This window comes from Rhodamnia argentea, chromosome 2 (assembly GCF_020921035.1).
Source record: "Rhodamnia argentea isolate NSW1041297 chromosome 2, ASM2092103v1, whole genome shotgun sequence".
Lineage (NCBI taxonomy): Eukaryota > Viridiplantae > Streptophyta > Magnoliopsida > Myrtales > Myrtaceae > Rhodamnia > Rhodamnia argentea.
Window position 1 is genome coordinate 13,606,151 of NC_063151.1, and position 21,568 is coordinate 13,627,718.

The 21,568-nt window shown below is 40.3% G+C and overlaps 3 protein-coding genes across 8 annotated transcripts; 1 reads left to right on the forward strand and 2 right to left on the reverse strand.

The window, feature by feature from the left end:
• The first annotated feature begins 1,921 nt into the window (after positions 1-1,921).
• On the forward strand, positions 1,922-5,917 carry LOC115728767 (protein YeeZ). The gene is given in 9 exon segments (XM_048275025.1): positions 1,922-2,225; positions 2,334-2,426; positions 2,658-2,719; positions 2,722-2,735; positions 2,841-2,919; positions 3,969-4,008; positions 4,089-4,223; positions 4,537-4,674; positions 5,421-5,917. Coding segments are annotated over 9 exon segments (1,047 nt in total). The 5' UTR covers positions 1,922-2,013; the 3' UTR covers positions 5,695-5,917.
• Positions 5,918-9,299: 3,382 nt separating this feature from the next.
• On the reverse strand, positions 9,300-13,506 carry LOC115755621. Of its 6 annotated transcripts, none has more exons than XM_030695082.2 (6): positions 13,447-13,506; positions 12,181-12,226; positions 11,680-12,090; positions 10,948-10,979; positions 9,921-10,869; positions 9,300-9,786 (listed from the first exon to the last, which is right to left on the reverse strand). In XM_030695082.2, exons 3-5 carry the CDS (start codon positions 12,008-12,010, stop codon positions 9,934-9,936), a joined length of 1,299 nt encoding a protein of 432 aa, XP_030550942.1. In that variant the 5' UTR covers positions 12,011-12,090; positions 12,181-12,226; positions 13,447-13,506; the 3' UTR covers positions 9,300-9,786; positions 9,921-9,933. The 6 variants fall into 6 exon arrangements, with proteins under 6 accessions (XP_030550942.1, XP_048130521.1, XP_048130517.1 ...); XM_048274564.1 differs by having other exon boundaries at positions 11,680-12,073; positions 13,447-13,500; XM_048274560.1 differs by having other exon boundaries at positions 11,680-12,014; positions 13,447-13,487.
• Positions 13,507-18,055: 4,549 nt separating this feature from the next.
• Positions 18,056-19,966, reverse strand: LOC115728768 (bZIP transcription factor 44). The gene is given in 3 exon segments (XM_030659148.2): positions 18,056-18,324; positions 18,384-18,555; positions 18,558-19,966. Coding segments are annotated over 2 exon segments (477 nt in total). The 5' UTR covers positions 18,907-19,966; the 3' UTR covers positions 18,056-18,324; positions 18,384-18,427.
• Positions 19,967-21,568: the final 1,602 nt, after the last annotated feature.

The following is a 21,568-nucleotide window of genomic DNA, read 5'->3' on the forward strand; positions in this document are numbered from 1 at the left end:
CTACTCGGAAGCATAAGTTGATTTTTCTACTTTTGCTCTAAAAGTTGATTTTTTATCAAAGAAATTTGTTTGGTAACAATTGAAAATTTCTACTCTTAAAACTTTATTAACACAAAATCTTCTATAAAAATTTATTATCATTGGTCGAAAAATTTCTTCTTCATTTTTAAAAATTTTAAATTTATTTAAAAAATAATTTTATTATTAAAAATTATTATTTACTTTTTAAAAGTAAAAAAATTTTTTTTTTTTTTTACTCCGGCTACTGGAGATGGCGACTCGGCAGCGCCGGCCAGCAAAGGTTGGAGGTAGGCTGCGGCAATGGGAGGCGATGTGATCAACGGTTGGCAACTGGGGTGGCGGTGGTCGATGATTGGTGGCGGTCGGCGGTAGGCGCTAGTCGGTAGTTGGTAGTGGGCAATGGTCGGTGGTTGGCGGCGGGGGGCTATATTGGGGCGGCCGGTGATGGTCGGCGGTTGACGGCGAGTGGCAGAGGTCGCAGTGGACGATGAGTGACGGTCGACGGAGATCGGTGGTGGGCGGCAATGGGGGCATTCGATGGGTGGCGGCGGTCGCAAGCGGCGACCCTCGGAGGTCGATGGTGGACAACGGCGGGCGATGGTCAACGATTGGCGATGGTCGCGGGCAACAATGGGCGACCATTGGAGGTCGGCGATGGGCGGCGGCCGACGGTGGTCAGCAATTGGCTATGGGTAGCGGTGGTCGCGAGCGGGGGCGGGCGGTGGTCGCGAGCGAGGGCGGGCGGCAAGTGGGGGCGAGCATTATCGAAAAGAGGGTGAGGACGTAATGGAAAAAAGCTAAGGCAATGAGTAATTCTTGAGTTGAGAAGTAGATTTTGTTTTAACTTTTTAAATTGAGGAAAAAATAACTTCAAAATTGAAAATTTACTTTAAGAATAGAAATTTTTTTAGAAATAGAAATTTTTATCAAACGGATTTATGTTTGAGAAGTTACGTTAGCAAACGAATTTCTATTTTAGTAAGCAGAAGTGTTAACATGTAAGGGTGACCAAACCGGACCGAACCGGGCGAGTTGGTCCGGTCCTTGAGAGGGGTGGTCCGATCCTCGATCCCAATAAATGGGACCGGTGATCGGGAAGTCCGGTCCTCGGTTCCAGGTGGATGGGACCGGCCCGAACCGCCCGGACCGAACCACCCATAATATATAATTATTTATATATATAGATATATACAATTAAAAAAATGAAGCTTTCATTTATTTTTAATGTTCATTTCTTAAGCCATTTTCATTGTTAAGTTGTACATTCTTGAAACTCGGTCATCCCCTCAATGTTATGAATGCGGTATATCTTATTTATTATGGTATTTTCCAGTGCATTGTGTGGTGAGTATTTCAGAAAGAAATGAGTCAATCGGTTTATTTAATATAGTGGTAGCAATTTCTTACTGTTCATGCGTTTTGGTTGTTCATTTCAATGAATAATCATGTATTTTTATTTTTATTTTGCACTGTTTGGATGTGGAATCCGTTTAGTAAACAACATCACTATTAGTATGTGTTCGCCGACTAGGTTTTTTCGATTCTATCATTTATATATCTCTATTGTGTCAGCGGTTAGACCAATGTCATTATTAAACCTACCATTATGTGAAACACACCTTTATTATGAAGGTGAGCAAACTAGACCAAAGATATTTTTTTATTCAATCGGGGTATATATTGTAAATTAACATGCAACCGAAGCATATTGTATTTCAAGGGTTAGATTTTAGCAATCTCACTGAGCTGGCACCGAGACCGGACCGGACCGCCGTCTCGAAAATTTGGAGAGAGGGACTACTTATCCAATCCCCAATTTCATACCGGGATTGGATCGGCCCGGACCATGCACACCCATATTAACATGCGCGCCTAAGCTATCCGCTATCCATACAAGTAAGCTACAAGAAATTCGATTTCCTCGAAAATATATGAAAGGGATCCACATGTCGCTCCCATTCTCTCTCCTTTCCCGCTTTAACTCGTCGGAAAATGTCGCTCCGATTATCTGCAACTCCAATTCGATTCGATCCCAACCGAGCGATGTCAATCCCTGCGAGGCCCAATCTGCGTCGGCTTCCCCTTCTTCCTCTTCTTCCTCATTCTCAAGCAGGACTTGATCGGGAGCTCTCTCGTCGGCTCTTCATCCTCGGCATCGGCTATGTCGGCCGATTCTTCGCGCTGCACATGAAGGACCAGGGATGGTACGTTCCCATTCTGTGATCTGTTCGAAGTCGAGTGGAGTTTGTGAGTAGCTTTAAGCTCGGTTAGCTTCACAGGATGTGAAATCTGTTCGATGAATTGTCGGCTAGGGCTGTTTCGGGGACTTGCAGGAGCCTGGTGAAGAAGAAGCAGCTTGAAGAGGAGGGTCTGGATGTGCACGTTCTGGACGCGAATGAACCAGAGTAAGTGTCTGTTCCTTGCTATCCTCAAACTTCGAAGTCAAAGCTATTTATGGTCGCTTGAGTCGTGTCATTAATATAACAAACGCAGAAGCCCCTGTCTCCAAGACCGAGAATCACGTCTTAAGAACTTTGAACTTTTGTGTGTCCCCCTTATGCTATGGCAGTACCAACCAAATTGTTCTCTTTAAAGTTGTGAGTCAATTTTGACGTCAATTGCGTCTCTTTTTTCAGGTTGAGTACTCTGGACATTTTGAAAGATTACACACACCTTCTTGTTTCTATACCCCCCGTGGGGGCATTGGCGATCCGGTACGTCAGGCACTCTCCTGGTTGCGTGTTAGTTTCCTTCTAGAATGTTAATGAATGAATACCAATGTCAGCTAATTAGGCTGTTTTGGCTTTTTTTTTTAATAGATGCTACAACACCGAGAATTTCTCAAGCGTGTGCTGAGAGATGGAAGTCTGCAATGGCTGTGTTATTTGTCATCTACTAGTACGTCTACATCAGATTTGGAACTGGAACAATGCTTATGTATACAACGTTTTCAAGAGAATCATCTTAGAATTTGGATATACGCGCCATTATTTTCTCTGTTTGTAATTATTTTGATTTGTGGATCCTCTGCATAACATGTACATGTTGGAATGGGTATCTCTTACAATATAACGAGGGACATCGTTACAAATATGCTGACCACGTGTTGCGGCCTCTGTGCAATGTTCTTGTCTTGGCATTCTTATGTATTGCTCAATGATCTCACATGAGACCCGGTGCATTATCTAACTGTTGTATTTGAACCAGGTGCACATTTTCTCCAACTCACTTATTCACACATACATGCACATACATATAGAGGGCAAAACACAGAGGAAAATGAAAAACAATTGTTGATTGGTTGGGCCTTCTTAGAAGACTTGTTGATTGCAATTCTTAGAAGACTTGTTGATTGCAATCTACTGCTAAAATCCAAGAAACATGGATTCATCAACTTGAGTCTAAGGCTTACATGGCTGTAGCACTGATTATAGGTCACTAAACTTATCAAATTTTGCTGGAGGTCCATTTGAAGTGATGGAGAGGGGGTTGACAATGGAATTTAAAAGAAGCTGCATGAATGTCTCTTAATAAACTCGATTATAGCATAGTTTGTCTTGACAAGTTTATTTATAGCTCGTGCTGCTCTAGTGTTCGAATAAAATGAGCAGGATGAATGGTACTCTCGCTAGTCCCTATAATTGGTGATCATGCATCCGGTGCCCTTGTTAGCTTGACTTATGACCTTGGTTAGGCTCAAGGCACTTAGTAGTCTACAAGGACTTTTTATGTTTAAGCATCTAAGGTGAATCCAAATGCTAGTTCCGGAATTTAGCCTCTATTGACATCTTACATTGGATTTCGGAATGATCTGTTCTGATTTTTAAAAAGTAGAATGACATTACACTGCTATATCTGGAAAGATTAAACTTCTTCTGTGTGCAATTATCTGTCCAGTCATGCTTCTTGATGTCATTTGGTTGTGTAAATTTGTTTCTGATTAATAGGTGTATATGGAGATTATGGTGGTGCATGGGTGGATGAGGAGTGAGTGCTCAATGGCCACCTTTGGATTCTTGTAAGATGAATTTACTTCATTGCTAAAGACGTATGATATTTTGTGGCAGTTATCCAGCGAATCCTTCAACTGAGTTGGCTAGATTGAGGTTACGTGCTGAGGAGGGATGGCTAGATATAGGCCACAATCTTGGAATTTCTTCCCTGGTACTCCGACTTGGAGGCATATATGGCCCAGGAAGAAGGTTGTGGAAATTTTTGGCATGATATTGCCTTAAGTCAATACGCAGATCAGCAACACGGCTTTTTTAGTTATTAGACAACAGAACTACTTCAAACTTCAGAATTTTCCATGCTCTAGAAATCAGCGGAGGTCGAGATTTGAGATGTTATAAATTGTGTTTCGTTTGTAGTTCACTTTAACCCGGTGATCCTTTTTCCAGTCATGCTTGGTGATAGATGATGATTTCGTTGAACTTTTGCTTGGTGACTGTTGTTTGCTACTGGATTCATTGCTTCTTTCACTTTATCTGATCTTTCTTACATTCATCATTGCAGTGCCCTTGATACAATAATTAGCAAGAAACCTTTGTCGGACAGTCAGAAAATGAGATTTTCAAGGCATTACACATCCAGAGTTCATGTTGATGACATTTGTCAAGCACTCAGAGCTGGTATTTATGTGCCATCTTCAAGGTATTTTTTAAAGAGTTTATTACTGTCATGCATTATCTTAAGTCCATAAACTTGAAAAATTAAGATAGTGCGTTGTCCTTGTGATTTTCCTTCTTAGGGTGCTCATTTTTGGGGCTTTTTTTTTTGTTTTGGTGTTTTATTTTTTTTTTTTATTATTATTTTTTTGTGGGGGGTGTTATTTTTTCCATGGGGGCGATAATTAGGCACAGTGGATATGGAAAATCATGAATAAATCTCGTTTGCAAACAGAATGGCACGACAGACTTGAAGCACAAAGGATAGAACTTTTAATACTACTGTATTCTGAGAAAAGGCAATGGCCCATTCAAGCAGAATGAAGTAAGTAAGTACAAAAACCCCATTTAATTCAGAAAGTAAGACTAATCAGAATTAAAATGAAAGCAATAATGACATGACATGGGCTCACAAGTGACGGAAAATGGGCCTAACACAGAAATGAGCCCCACGCACATGAAAACAGTACATTTGTCAAGCCGAAAACAATTTGAACGGGGTTGTATGGCCGTACCATCGTACTCTGAATGAACGAGTTTCGAGGATTGACATATGCCTTGTCAATCCTCTGGATCAAAAGTTATTACAGTTGAAGCAACAATGCGCCAACCATAGTACCATCCTTGCCTCTTTCACCTTCTATCTCTCAGATCACTCCACCCTCTTCATTACTTGCGCATACTGGAAAATGTTTGTAATTGCTAATAAATTTGCTCCTCCTTACTGTCCAGCAATATATACAATGTCGTCGATGATGATCCAGCACCTAGGGAAGAAGTATTCGAGTATGCAGAGGACTTGGTGAAGAAAAGGCTTTCTGGCTGGTTTCAAGAGGACAAGTGTCCTGATCGAACAGAGTCAACGATACAGAAAGTGAGTAAAAGGGATGAGAAGCGAGTTCTGAACACTCGTTTGAAGCAAGAGCTAGGGCTTAGCCTTCTTCATCCAAGTTATAAATCGGGGCTGCGGAGCATTATTGAGCAGATGGATGTGGATTCTGGGTAGTTAGCTAGGCGAACCAGTCTCAAAGTGTTCAGGCATTTGCCAACCTCAACAGCTTGATGTTCTTGTTGTCATTCTGTAGATCTCCCTATGGGGATTTTTTAAGAATGTGGAACGGCACTGCAGGATTGGCCACCAAGCATTGGGGTTTTTTCACGAAGGGAGACTTATATGGTCACCCTGATGCTATCATGCGCAGTTGACTGAGGCAGATTAATCTTCAAAGACAACGCTTCATCTATGTAGCACCGACACTCCTCCTAAGTGAGAGTGTCGTGTCCAACACCGTGTCCGACACCGACACCCGTGTCGGTCGCGTTGACCGCGTATCGGCATTTCGACACTTGGTCAATGGGGCCGACACTCTGCCGACACCCGAGTCCGGCGTGTCAGACATGTGAAGTTCATTAAAAAAGAGAAAAAACTTAATAACGACAGTTTGGACTTTGGAACCCTAGATATTGTAGAACTGCGACCCCCATCGTCGTTTTTCCCTTTCCTTTTCCCTGAGTTGTGGGACCGACCCATCTTCTAAAAATTTAGCATTAACTATTCAGCAATGCTAACTTTCGGATCTTTTATAAAAGATAAAATCTTCTAATCTCATTTGGTATCCTTTTATGGTGCCATGCTTTTAAGTTTTCCAGAACATGATATCTTTCTATTTTTTACAATTCTTGAGTTTGTTGAATTGTTGACGTAAGTGAAAGCTCGCCATCTACGATTAAAATCAATGCATCTAATACCTATGTTGACTTTATTTATTTTTTTATATTTAAAAAAAAATATTTAATATAACGTGTCCTCGACGTGTCGGATTTTTCTATTTTTGAGAAATGACGTATCGGCGTGTCGTGTCGTGTCGCGCGTCGGTGTCGGTGTCGGTATCAATGCTATTTAGCGCTTCATTCGAGCAACGTGGTTCAAACATGGTGTATATGCCACGTGGTTGCTACTCTTTACAGCCAAAAGAGGGATTTTTTTTTTTTTTTCTGTGCGAGTGCTGAAGCGAGTAAAAGATCCAGATGATCATGCATCAAATGTACCTCGAAATCTCAATTTTAAATTAACCAAAAACTTACAGTAATAAGAGTCGTGATTGCCAAGTACTGATGCAATGCGTTTCTGTATTTTTTTTTTTTCCTGAAGTTTGCTTATTTTTTCCTTTTTGGTATTGTCCATTAATTTTTTTATTAAAAATCAAAATTGGACCAAAATGATGTCATGTTAACTTTGTAAGCATCACGTAGGAGAAAAAAATAATAAAAAATTACCAACATTTTTGTTAGCCAAATTGGACGGAGTTAACGGAAAGATTTGATTGCACAACTTTAATAAGTTTTACAATTTAATTGTCTTTTTTGAAATCTTTAGATTCAATGTGACAAGCTTGAGGACTTTCGATTGCACTTATCCCTCTATCTTGTATTTGTTGATACACTAAACATGAACGACATCGGATGTCCATTGGTACTTCTCTATGTCAAAATCTTATGTTTGAAATAGAGGGCATTTTTTGAAGGTTCCATTGCAGAAGGATGTCTTACTAAAGAAAGTGTCCCATATTGTTCAAGATACTTCAATTAGAGATGACATAGTTTGAAGGTAGAATTGAGAATCGAAGAACCGAACTGATGGAAACAGGGTAGGTTCCTCGTTCCAGGGTATGTGGGGTAGGTTTTTCCAAAAATTGGGAAACCTTGATGGGTAGGTTCCACCTTGGAACCTGGAACAAATTTTTGTGCTTTTTCTTATTTTTTTCTTTCGCGCGATCCTACGGTATTCCATGACGTCTATTAATTGATGAGTGTGCAATCTAGAACAATTAATTTGAGCTTCAATTTCTAGTGATATCCATTACTTGGGCATTTACTTTATCAATGTTTCATGGGTTAATACCACAAAAAATCCTAAACTAGTACATTTATGATAAATTTACCCTAAACTAATTTTTTTATTACTAAAACCCAAAAAAATGTTATATATATGACAAATTTACCTCAAATTATTTTGTTAACAATCAAAAATCATAAACGGGTACACTTGTGACAAATTTATCCTCCGTTTGTTTTTGTTAAATTGGATTAATACCGCAAAAAACCCAAAATAGTACACATGTGACCAACGGATGATAAAAACACCAAACTAGTACACCCGTCAATTGTCACGTATTATCTAACTCATCAATTTGAGGGTAAAATATAACGAAACTAATAGAGGGTAAATTTGTCACAGGTATACCGGTTTGTAGTTTTTGGTAGTAAAAAAATTAGTTTTTGGGTAAATTTATCACATGTATATCACGTTAGGGTTTTTCGTGGTATTAACCGATGTTTCTTATTCTTTGTGTGTCTACCAGTTTGGAGTTTTTGGTAGTCAAAAAATTAGTTTGGTTGCCACAAATGTACTAGGTGGGAGTTTTTCGTGGTATTAACTTATGTTGCACATTCTTCATGTGTCTAATGAGAGTTTGTCAATGGATTATAGCAACAAATTATGGTAATTAGAGGTAATAATTCACTGCAAATTGTTCAATTAAGAATACGTGTGGAACTTGGATAGATCTTGGAACCGACCTCGGAATCTATGACAAGATAGGTCCCGGGTTTTAGGATGTACAAGGGAGGCTGCGGGTTTCCAAAAATAGAGAACCAATTATGGCAGACGGGTTCTAGGTTCCGAAAAGAACTTGAAGTCGCTTGTTCCTAACTTGAATAAACCCCAATTCATGGAGGAGTAGTAAAGCAAGCAACCCAATAAAAATGTTGATAGTAGGATAGTCTTGAAGAAGCTATTTCAATACTTTTATCTGTTATTTGAGGCTTGTTTTAACCATGCACAATGACTTTGTATCTTAGATCAAGAAGAAAAAAATCGTCATCATTGGTTATCTAGAAAAGAGTTGGACAAATTGGCCAATTGAAGGTTTCCAAACTTGATTTATATCTCGTGTACGTGTTATCTTTGTTAGCTTTTGTTTTCCGGCGAAATTGAGTATATGTAGAAACTTTAGTCTTTGGACATATCAAAATAAATGATGTCATTGGATGGCTAGCTCGAGGACCAGATACTCAACCGATTTCAAACAAGACATCACGAGAAGAATAGACTGACTAAAATAGTGGACCTATCATCAAGTCAAAGATTTCAAGCTACGCTAGTGCAAGGAACAACGCCCAATTATGGGTGATCTCACATACTCCGGTCGGAACTTGAGTGATGATCCATGCGTTGGTCTCTCGGGTTCAACACATGAGGGCCGTTGAACCCTCTTGCTCCACTTTAACCATAAGACAACCGCAGTCATAAACGTGTTTACTTCGGAATGTTTGAAGATGGCGGACTCTGTTTTATTGTTTCAGCATTGTACTTTGTCGATGTATGAATGTAAAATGGATGATTCTTGATTTTGTACTCAACCTGGCTGACTAGCATTGCAGCCATTAAATTTCTTTTTCGAAGCATATAAGACTGTGATAACCAATCAATCCCAATGGTTTCTGCCTTTGATTTCTTATATTAGTTGGTTTCCCAATCAAAGTAGCCTCGGATGCCCGCAGGGAAATTTTTACTAATCATGAAAAATTCAAGCGATCAACACCCGCAAAAAGTGGAATGTCAATGGTATACCTCAAGTTGATCTGGATTTGGTTACAAGGTACAGAACTAGTTTAAAGATATAGCCATCAATAGCATGCCATAACAACGGCCTGATCAATTATAAGCAGCCTAAGATGCCATCAGATAAACTAAGGTGAGTCGCATTGCTCCTGAATCCCGAGTCGGATTCATATTATACAATTCAGTAACCTACTGAGGCAATCCTCTCCATTAGCGGTCACAAAAGCTAGCCCCATGCTGCCTAAGGTGAAACTAACTCCAATGGAAATTAGGCGGACGAATGGGCAAAACAGGACCCTGGACCGCCGTAACTTCAGATCAACGCCGTCACATCCAATGTACCACTCCTGATACTGATGGCATAGATAATACCGCCATTTAAAATGCTGTTCTTTAGATCTGTATATCAGACTCCATGGAGTGCTCAAAGCCCAACCAAGCAAATGCTCCCAGCATACTTTCTTAAGATATTGCCTGTCACGGAGAAATATTAAGTAAATCCTCAAATTACATATGCATAGAAAAACTTGAACTGTGCAAAAGCTCAATAAAACCAAACTAAGAATATCTGTAGAGCTGAAGTCTTGCACTGTGCTTCGGCTACTAACCTCTTAGTATTGTTCAATCTCTGCGATATCTTGACCAAAAGCCCCTCTTCCTGGCAGAATCATTCTCTGATAAGGACCTGCCCCACTTGGATCCTAAAGAGAAGTGCCTCCTTAAGAAGGGCTTCGCAAAAGAGATCCCTGAACTGGAACTCATTTCTAACCGGGGAATTTTTCTTTCTTGTGCCATCGCTTTCCCTTTATCAAAAATCTTTGAGTCACCACTGAAATGACCATCGCCAACCCGTTTCTTGAATATCTTATAGCTCCTCGACTTAAACTCAGCTTTTTTGGACATCTTCAATACTTGCTTCTCTCCAATTGTACAAATTGGGCAGCTCGGTTCGTAGCGGTCTGTCTCTTGAGTCATGATATCTAGGCACTCCGCATGGTAGACATGCCCACAGACCAATACTGCAACCACTGCAACCTCATTGCTGGTAATTCTAAATGATGATCTCTCAGTCAGGAGCTTAGTACACGCGCCACATGTTTGCAAATCAATGGATGGTGAAGATGAGAACCTGCTGCTACATCCACTAATCTTGCCACAACCAGAGCCCAACTGCTCACTGTCAAAAGACCACCTCTCTTTCTGAGAAGAGGCCACAAGCTCAGAAAATGTGCGCATAGACCAGCCATCAGAAAAGCCACTTTGGGATCCTGTAGTGAACTCATTGCTACAAGGGGACAGGACGAATGATGGTCTTCCTTCAGATATCGAGTTCCTGCATGGTGATTTCATTCCCAAAATCCGACTATCAGAAATTTGTCTCAACAACGGGTGTCCTACTGAACATTGGGCCCATCTTGAGGGGGTAGAATTTGGGGGAACAGCTGGAGTATGGGAAGACAATGGATCTGCTATTGGCATTGAGAAGGATGATGGTATGGTTGTGGAAGATGAGATCTTTGGTGCGACTGATTCAGGGGATTCTGCTGCATTCCTCAGCTGAAAAATTAGCAATTTTAATGAGAACATCATCCTAAACTATTCCTGGAGAATCAGCCTCGATCAATTCAAACTAACCTCTGCAGAGTCATTGTTTGCCTGGGATATATCTACATTGAACAAGAAGATCATCAGATTTAGCACCACAAGTCTAAGGAGAAGGACGTCTTGACCAAAAAGACAAGCTGGTCGAGGCAAAAAACAACAGTGGCTAACAAGGCTCCCATTCATCTCATTCTGAGGAGTCCCAAATAGCTATAACATATTAACACGATGGTTGATTGACATGTTTAGTTATTAGTTTGTAAAGGCATGTACAATCAGGAAAAACTTGCCACCTAACATGTTTCACTGGTTGTACTAGCTCTCTGCAATAATCGGCAACATGTGTTTATGATATTCCACCACCAAGTGCAATCAGAATTATCATCAAATGGGAACTGAACTTCCAATAAACACTTTAGGACAAGAGGAGAGACATTTTGGAATAACTAAGAAGAAACATACTGCACCAACGGCTTGAGTGCAAGAAAGCTCTTTAACTATCACATGAGATTTTTTTTTTTTGGATCAATATCACTTAGAAGACAAAAATTGAATGAAAACTAATAGCTAGGCAACATCGTCATGTAGATTAATCATGTGCCCATTAGCCCAAGCCTTCCCAGCTTCTAAGATTATAGCTATCCCACATGACAACTTCTCCAGGGGAACTAATTACTTTGAAGTTTCCCAAATGGACCTTTGTTAAGTAATGCCCTGTGAAATGCTCCTCCAAAGATGACACAATTAGCAGAATGTCATACTTACCAGATAATGATGTTACTGAATCAGCTCCTACTACATCATGAGGTGGGGACTGTTGAGAGAAAGGAGCTTCCATAATTCCCATCGGACTTCTTCCATCTGATATGTGGCCTCGCCTTGAACTGATTGGTTCCTTAATCTCAGTGGGAGCACAGTCGCTATTTCCATGATTGAACTCACTCGGTGGATTGTCAATTTCACCAGCCACACGTCTTCTATTTTCCCAATGGAAGCTCCACGACGGTGAATATATGATATTCCTGTGCAAAGTCTCATTGGTTGTTCGGCTGGGAACAGTTTGATCTCTGGAAGCAACACAGCAAGCTGATCCCATGATTCTTTCACATGCAAGTATTTTGTCTGACCGTCATTCTCTACTTGTAAAAGTGCATCGAGTCTAGAAGCAATCTAGCGCTGTTAATGATGTCATCCAAAACTACGATGAGCATCACGATTATTCAGCCAAAGTTTAGAGATACTATCCAAAGGAGCAAGTAAAAGTACCTCAAAGCAAATATAATTCCGCTCACAGTTCTCATGCAATTTCATCCTGCATAAAATGGGAGCAAAACTAAGACTTATGCAACACAATAGACACACCATGTGATTAAAACTATCCTTGGAATGAAGTATCAAGTTAGAGTGTCTGGAAGAGTATGAGACAACAAAGACTCAAATGAATCAAACACAGTCAAAAGCTTTTGAGTAAACCAAAATCATGACCACAGAAAATGGAAGAGAAATATATGCTCCAACAGTGGTTCATAATGACGCAGTAATCATGGATATAATTGCATGAAAGGGAGGATGCCTAGCAGGCTAGTACTACCAGATTAAAACTAGCAGAAAAAGATTATTACATGTTGGCATGACTTTCACATAATTCATGGATCAAAATGCAAGTTTTAACCTGGTAACATGCAAAATATGAAATGGAATTTGGCAAGCCAAGTTCTTCTAGAGAAAGAATATATGGCCTGGTCACTACAATAGATGAAAAACAGCAATGGGTCATGTTCAAAGACCAGCAGAATGACCACGAAATATACAATGAAAAACACAAAAATGCACTCTTTATTACTTGCAAAAGTCCTAGAGTGGGAGACTTCATTCAATTAATTCCGACAAACCTGCTAAGCTTGAAAAATCTTAACGATGGGATTCCAATAATGCGCATCATAACCCCAAAAGTATGCCACCTCATTAATATTCCAAAATAGACAGGGACTTGAACAAAACATCAATAATCAACAGCAAGCAAACAGATAAAGAAGAAACACTGAACCAAAGCATATATCCTGTTCTTCTCTTCTCTGAAGTAAGCTCGATAATCCAGAGGCTCAGCAACTTGCTCAAGCATCGACAACAGAAGATAGGTCAAGGCAGCGCATAACACAGCAACACCATCCATGAAATACAACCAACAAAAAGACTTTGACTACCAAACCCATCTTTCATCAAAACATGAAAAATTACATCTCAACAGAGACCCAAAAGATTGAAATCCCCTAATGAAGCGCGCTTTAACCAACACCACAATGAGCGGAGGAAGCGAAATCCAATCATCCCCAAAAATGCGACATCAACACACAATCAGCACGCCAGAAATGTATGGAATCAAGCACGATGCAATAACGATGAAAACCATGCCAAAGAAAGAGATAGCACCAGATTCTCAAAATCTTAAGGCTTTGTGCAGGGTCCTTCGATGAAGAACATGAAACTTCGATGAAAATGGAAACACGAGAAGAATCAAAGGTGAAGACGAACCATTTTATCTTAGGGCTTCAAAGAGAGAGGGAGCTCCAGTTTCTCTGCAACAGGAAAGGGAGAGCAGAGAGAGGGAGAGAGAGAGAGAGGGAGAGAGAGAGAGAGCGCTTAGCATATAACGGCGTGATTGGTGAGTGGTGTGGGTGTTTCATTCGCGGCACAGAAGGGAGCGGGACCGTCATAACGGCGTCAAGGAAGGGGGGCGGGGGGTCCGGGAGAAGAAGAAAAGCTGAAAAAGTGTTGGTTCACGCTTTTTTTTTTCTTCTTTTTTTATTTTATTTTTAGGAGCTTTCTCTTTTCTTAAATTCCTCTCACAGTTCCGACCAAAAAAGTAAAAATTCCTCTAATAGCCACTTTCTCAGTTTAAGAACGAGTACTGGGATATTTCTATTCTTCATTTCGTGAAAGCAGAGATATCAACAGGCCGAAAACATATCCAAGGAATATAATTAGCAACCTTTCTCATGTTTCTAATTTAATCTTTTAGTAATTAGTACCCTTTTAAAAGGACTTCTCTTTTTTCTAAGCAACCGATATCTTTTCGAAAGGGTACAATCGAGAAATTAATCATTCATGTGTAATATTATAAAATGTGGTCATGATTTGTACGTTTTTTTAGTGCTTCGAAAAAATTCACGATTTCATCCAAACTCATTTGATGAGTGAATAATCTTGATATCATATATTTCGTGAAGAATATGAATAATACTCGTGTAAGTAGCACAATGTCTTTCAATCATGGGTACAGTAACAACAAGTGGGTTGAAACACACTATGCGTAGCATAGGCCAACACCGCAGGAGTCGAAACTCCGATAACTCATCCCAAGCGCAGGATGCTATTATACGATCTTACGGGGCAATAGCCATTTGAAGATAACGTGGAGTTTACATGCTCTATTACTACTCTCATAAGTTAGCATCAAATCTTTTTCTTCTCTAGTGGCAAGGAACATCCTTTTGTATTTAACATCTAATGGATCACGAGATCCGGATGAGATTTCAAACGAAGCAGTTTAATGACTTATTTAGGTTTCAATCTTGATATCATAAATTTCGTGACAAATATGAATAATACTCGTGTAAGCTGGTTAAAAGAATTATTTATTATTTGGTGTTGACAATGCGCCCAAATCTTAACAAGGAAGTTGTTTCTTTCCCTTAAAAGTGGTTCCTTTTTGTTTTTTGTTTTTTTTGTCGAATTCCCTTAAAAGTGTTTAAATAATTAAAAGTAAGAGAGAGAAAGCGTATGGGGAATTGTGGCACTCACTCATGACTTTCAGCGACTAAGAAAAGTGGTGCCAACGTATGGGCCACACCTTGGCCCAGTTCGCCGGCTAAGCTCGTCTTTGTCAAAGAAGCCGAGCCCACACGAAGTCGCGCACCCTAACGGACGATGGCGATTGACCGTTGACCTAGAAGTAATGATCGGACGGCACACGCTTTTGCCGGCTCTTGTGGGGTCGTTTGGGAGTAATTTCGTGTTAGGATCCATTTAAGAGTGTCGAGAGGTGCCATCGTTCTCTGGAATGGTGGTATATGTCAATTTATAGAAATCATCCTTTCAATTCATTATTTTTTTTTTGTTCCCTATTCTTGTTCGTTTGTTCCCTCTTCCTTCTCCTTTTTCCTCCTCCTTCGTCTTCCCTAAAAAACTCTACAATTTTAGGTCAAATTCTTATTTAGGCATTAATAATGATAGAAAATACCATTAACTATAAACGTAGAAAAATACAAATATCCAACATAACCCAGTCCTAGAGATTTTATATTACTAAAGAAAATATCTAGAGGAATTGGTTTCATTATAAGATTTGCTATCATTTTATGCGTAGATATATAATACACATTCACATCCTTTCGTGTAACCATATCTTTAATAAAATTATACTCGATATCTATATGTTTGGCCTTACAATGAAAGTTGGGATCATTAATGTAAGCTATTGCCATTTGGCTATTACAATCAACCAATAATGAGTTTGCAGCATTCTTAGTAATAGATAAGTGATCCAAAAATCTTTTAAGCCAAATACCCTCTTGTACTACTGTTGATAGTGTTACGAATTCGTCTTCCATTATAGATAAGGCTATACTTATTTGCTTCCCGCTACTCCAAGATATGACGCTATTATTTAGTAAGAACACAAATTCAAAAATAGATTTTTTTTCATCTAAATCTCCTCTCTAGTCAGCATCAGTATAGCCTTCAAGGCACTGATCTCTTTCCTGATAACTTGGCGAATAATAGGCAGTACCCTTCGGATATCTTAAGATTGTTTTGATGGCGGTCCAATGTATTTGACCTGAATTGGATTGGTATCTACTTACCATTCCAAGTGCAATACCCTTCAAACGTTGTTTCAAGGTTTGTTCGAGAGGTATCTTATGAGAGTCAAACCTTATAGCAAACTATCTCAATTTGATAACATATGTTTAACCAAACCTAACTGCTAATGCTATCCACATGTCTTTTGCATTATTAAAACGCTTGAACTCTCGCTTGATATCATTTTTCATGTTACTCAAGAATGTAATGCGAGCAATATAGCTCTTTTTCTTCTATGCGATAAATGCTTTTTTATCCCTTATATGATGTGCAGTATTTCCATTTGCAGGTACTTCCATAACTTGACTAAGAGCTTTTAATGCTCTTTCAACACATACTGGATTTTCATATATAGATTTCATAATTTTCGCCGTTCGGTTTCTTTCTTTTGTTGAACTCCTCTACGATATGCTTAGATGCTAAAGTCATTGTATCTAAACACAAAGTTCTTCGTAAATATATGCATGAATTATTAATGCTTAACATCAATGCAACAATTTTATACAAAGTAATTACATTAATGAATAATTTCACATAAGGTTTTAGATTCAAAATGTCACTATATTCCCAATTATTATCTAAGAATCCTAATTTGAAATTGGTATTGCAAAATTAAGTTCTTTAAAAGTTACTAAAAACTTTATAGAATTTCTCACTTATGGGGTACATGACAACCATTCTGTTTCAAAAATAGATTTCTTACTACAAATAGATTTTTCCATTTCTGTTTCTAGATGAGCTTTTGAGAAAAAAAATACGTTTGATAATGACATAAAATTTATGATCTTGGAACAGTAGTTCGTTTAATAATAATTGAAAATTTCTACTTATAGAAATTATTATTTACTACTTAAAAATAAAAATTTATTTATATTTTTTTTACTCCTACGGTGAGCGGTGGTTGCGCGGCCAAGGGTGGTGGGAGGTGGCGACCAATGGTGGTTAGCAATGATCGGGTACGGCCATCAATTATTACGGCAACCGGGGGAGGATGGTAGTGGGCAACAAAGGTTGGCGGTGGGCATTAGTTGGCGGCAAGCGGTGGTTGGTGGCAGTAGGGTTGGCGGCGACTAGTGGCTAGTGGTAACGACCTGCTGTGAGGTGGGGGGTGACGGCAGGCGGTAGGTGGTGGTTGGCGGCGGGCGATGACAAGTGACCAAGGATAGTGGTTGGCGACGGCGAAGGTTGGTGGTGGTTAGCGGTGACGACCGTCGGTGGTTACGCTTGTGGGCGGTGCGGCTGTGGAGGTTAGCGGCGAGTGGTGGCCGTGGATGGCGACAGCTGACGGTGAGGCGGGGGGCGACAGCGGTGGGTGGTGGTCTACGGTGGGAGATCGACGACGGTGGTTGGTGGCAACGAAAGTCGGCGGTAGGTGGTGGTTGACGGCGATAAGTGGAGATCGGCAATGGCTAGCGGTGGTTGAGGCCACCGACAAGGGGTGGCAGTGGGCGGTGGTTGGCAACAAGCGGTGGTCGGCAGTAGGCGGTGGTCGGCGGCGGGATCGGCGGCCGGCGGTGAGGCAAGGGGTGACGGTGGGCGGTGGCGGGTGGAAGTCAGCGGCGGTGGGTACTTGAGAAAAAGTGAGGTGTTATTATTTCTAATTTTTGATTTTTTCGAGAAGTTAAAATTTTTTAATTTCTGATTCCCTTTTAAATATATTTCTAGAACAAATTTTTATTTCAGAAATAGAAAAATAAAATTACGTTACCAAACGAGTTTCTGTTTCAAATCTGTTCCAAAAATAGGTTTGGAATATAAATAAAGAAGTAGAATAGTTGTCATGCACCCCCTTATAATATAACATGAATAAGGCAATATCAGTTTAGAATAAACATAATAAACGCAGAATAAATATTAGTACATATTTCTCATTAACACAGGTCTATTTTGCAGCAAAAACAAACTGAACCAATTATAATTCGACAAAAGACATTCAATTTGTCTGATTTACAATCTCTTCGGTATCAGGAATGTGAGAATGTAAAAGGACAAGTGTGAAAGTCAAAACATTGAACGGCTAAATCAGTCTGAGCAAGATGCATCTCATTTTCTCCGGCGTTCTAGAAGAGCTCCTAGTGTAGTTTAATCTCCATTGCAATACGCCCAAGCCAATAGGAAGAATCTCCATCAGGACATAACATTTTTCAATCAAGCAACTTGCACTGGACTATATAGCACAGCATTTGATGATGAACGGTGCAAATCGATTTGCTCATTAAATTAGTCCCAAGTGGTCGGATTTCAAGTTAATTTTTGTTTTTTCTGAACTACCAATCAAAACTCGAGCCGAGATATCAGTATCAGTAACAAATAAAAAGTACGCAATACATATTATAGGACGATATTGACCTCATACAACCCCAAAAACCTTCACATCATGTCACTATGCCAGTCGAAGCCATTCACATGACACAAACCCACAAAACACCAATAAAGATAAAAAAAAAAAACAACCCCAATTGCCTAGACAGCATTGACATTGACATTTATCAGACAGTCACATTTAAGATACCCACCTAAGCCATTTTACCTAATCAACCCTAATTATTTAACAAAATAACCGGAAAGTGCCCTAAGCTTGTTTTCCCATTAGCTACCCATTTGCGACCAACTTCAAGAAAGTCATCAACCACCACCCAGATAGACCAACCAATCATCGGCACTCAAACACGTCTGAAGCTGCCATGATTGGGTGGCTCACGCAACCCAAATTCATAGGACCCATGAAGAAGCCGTCGTAGGGAGAACCCAAATCAAGGCCTTGACCGGTCTCGAGACCCCGTTGGATTGGAAGATGGAGTTCAGGATCTCGTTGAGCGAATCGAGCCTGTGGCTCAGCTCCGTCATCTGAGCCCCCAGAACAGCGTTCTCCGACTCGACGTTGACCAGGTGCTGTGTGGCGACGGTGATGCCCGTCAGGATCTGGTTCTTCTCCTTCAGCAGCCGAGTCACTTGGGATGTGAGGTCATCCAGGTGCTTCTGCTTCCGCATCCTCGACCGCCTTGCCGACTCGCGGTTCGACTCCATCCTCTTCCTCTTCCTCTGGTCCATGCGGAGCTGCTGCGGCTCGCCCTCCGACCCAGAGTTCTGAGGCCGGGCGGTGCTCGAGGAATTCCCGCTCGACGAAGCCATCAAATAATCTCTTTTCGGCCGAGCAGATTTAGGATAATTTTACGACAATAGAAGAGGGATCGAATTCTTTTTTATTTTGATTTAAAGATGTTGTGAGACGCAGGACCCAGATGATAATAATTTGTTCGGCTTATGTATATAAATCAATATTGATATTAGCTGTGTAATATAGGCTAGAAACGAAGTAGAGACTATTTATGAGAAAACATAGAACCAGTAGAGGAATCGAACAGAGAAAGATTGAACTAAGTGGGTCCTGCGTCTGATTGAAGAACTGATCATCAACCCGGAAAGGAGGATTTCACTGAGAACCGGAGACATGGATGAAAAACATCAGGGACACAACATATGCATCAATACCTGAACGGAAGTGGGAAAGGATTTCTCCAACAGCGGATCAAAAACAGCCACAGATCTGAACAAAGACCAGATCTTTTTCGTGAATAACAAAGGTTTTCAAGCGATTGGACAGATGGATTTTGTGTAAAGATCCCGACAGACCAAGTTTCAGCTGCAAAGAAGCTAAATTTGGCTCAGGCGAAGAATCGTACCAGACAGTGTGCTGCCTAGAGAAACAGAGGAAAGCAGAGCAGGGGCTCTATTGAGGTCAAACCAGCAGAACCTCTGAACAAACTCAGAGCGAGAGAGAGAGCGAGAGAGAACAGATCTGAGAGGGCTAAAGAGGAAGGAGAAAGGAAGGAATTAAGGACGGAAACAAAGGATGATTTTATGGAGAAACAAGTGGGCGAGAAAGCTGAGGAAAGTGCGAGGAAAGGGAATAAAGAAAAGGGAGCATTGGAATCTCCGTGGGAGAAAGATGCTCTTGTTTGTTAAGGAGGTGATTGGACATGGTGGGGTGGAGACGAAATTTCCGAGAGAATCCAAGTCCAGCCGGTGAGCAACAACGACATTAAACTAGTTTAATCATCATTATGAGTAATTAATTCAATCGCTAATGTATGTATCTATGTCTCTTCAACCTCCCTTAAGTAGGACGGGAGGCAGCGCTGCTTTTCGGCTCTTCGCAGCGGCGAAGGAATCTTGCAGTGGCAAAACGCATATGCTAAGGCCGTGAGTGGATCACCAAACGGTTAAAAAGGGAATACAAAGAGGACAAAATGTCTTTTATTTTGACCTTTTGTATACTATTAGCTAAACCAATCGATATACATTAGAAGTTTCCATCATTATTCAATACCATTTTATGGGTTGAAATAAATTTGTATTCATTGCTAAGGATGATACATGAGAAGTACATAAACTTCGTAAAGAAGCAAATCGAAGCATAATAATGCTAAAAATACTATAAAATAAAGCTAATCTTAAAAATAATAAAGATCAACAGTGCACCAGCAGGGTTAAGCGCACACTCGTTCTATAATAATGGATCCGTCAAGCAAAATAATCGGTGGTGGATCACTAGATCTCCTATTAATACGATGAGCACACGGTGAAAATTCCTTTGATGTAATTATGGGGTCGCTAGTTGGCGGTGCGCGCCTTGGTTCGATTTCCTCTACACACTTACCGCATCGATGAACGGACACATATCTCCCGGTCTATCATTTTGTGGTAGCCAGAAGAGCGGAAAGAGGACAGTCCCATGTAGAAATAAATTTGTATAGCCTTGTCAATAAATATTAACTTGCCTCTAGCCACAAGTAATCCCTCTCCGAACTCCCTATGGTGATCGTGTACGAAGGAATTGCTATGATTTGGCTTTAATCTGTATGTTTGAACTATGCAATGTCACTCTGTACGTAGTTCATAGCTCGCGATTTAGCTGATAAAATTGCCTAATTTTGAGATATGTTGATCCGGGAGAGTAGACGAGTCGATTGGTGTTGGTTTTGTGAAGTTTCGTTGAGTTTTCACCGTTGGATTGTCCCCGGAAGTTTACGGCCGTTGGTTGAGTCATTGGCGAGAGGTTGAAAACGAAGTCTACGTGACAGGTCAACGAGTCGCCTTCTAAGGTGGCGAGTCGTGATAGGTCCAACTCGAGTCCGAGTCACGGTAGCCGTTGGCACGAATAATCCGAGTTGGATTAGATCCGACGGTCCCGATAATTCGACGGGTTTGATTCTAGACCGTTAGATCGGATTTTTGTATTTTTCGATAATTCGTTTAATAGATAGAAAATAAGAAAAATAAAAAACGATGCCGTTTTAGGTTAATAGGCACACGACGTCGTTTGAGGAGAGAGGTTGATGCGTCGTCGTTTAGGCTTTAATAGGAATGAGCGGCCCGGATCGAGTCTAGGATTAATCGTGGCCGTTCGTTCGTTTGCAATGCAGTGTCGTTTTGATGCATAGGGCGGGTGTGATCCGGTGTGACGAGGCGCACGTAGGCGCGAGTGAATGAACGGCTGAGATTATTCCCGGGTTTAATCGTGGTTGTCCACTTAATTTTCGTATTTTCGGATATTATGAAAATAGTTTTAAAAATCGAAAAATATCCCAAAAATAGGATCCGACATCGTTTTAGGTCGAGCGGGTCATGAGTCGGGTCAGGGTCGGGTTGACCGGTCATTGATTGGGTTGACCCTATCCGAAAAATTAATAAAAAATTCATAAAAATTTTCTAAAAAAAAAAAAAATCAATAAATTTCATAAAAAATCTTAAAAATTCCCAAATTTTCCCAAAAAATTTCTAAAAATGTCTA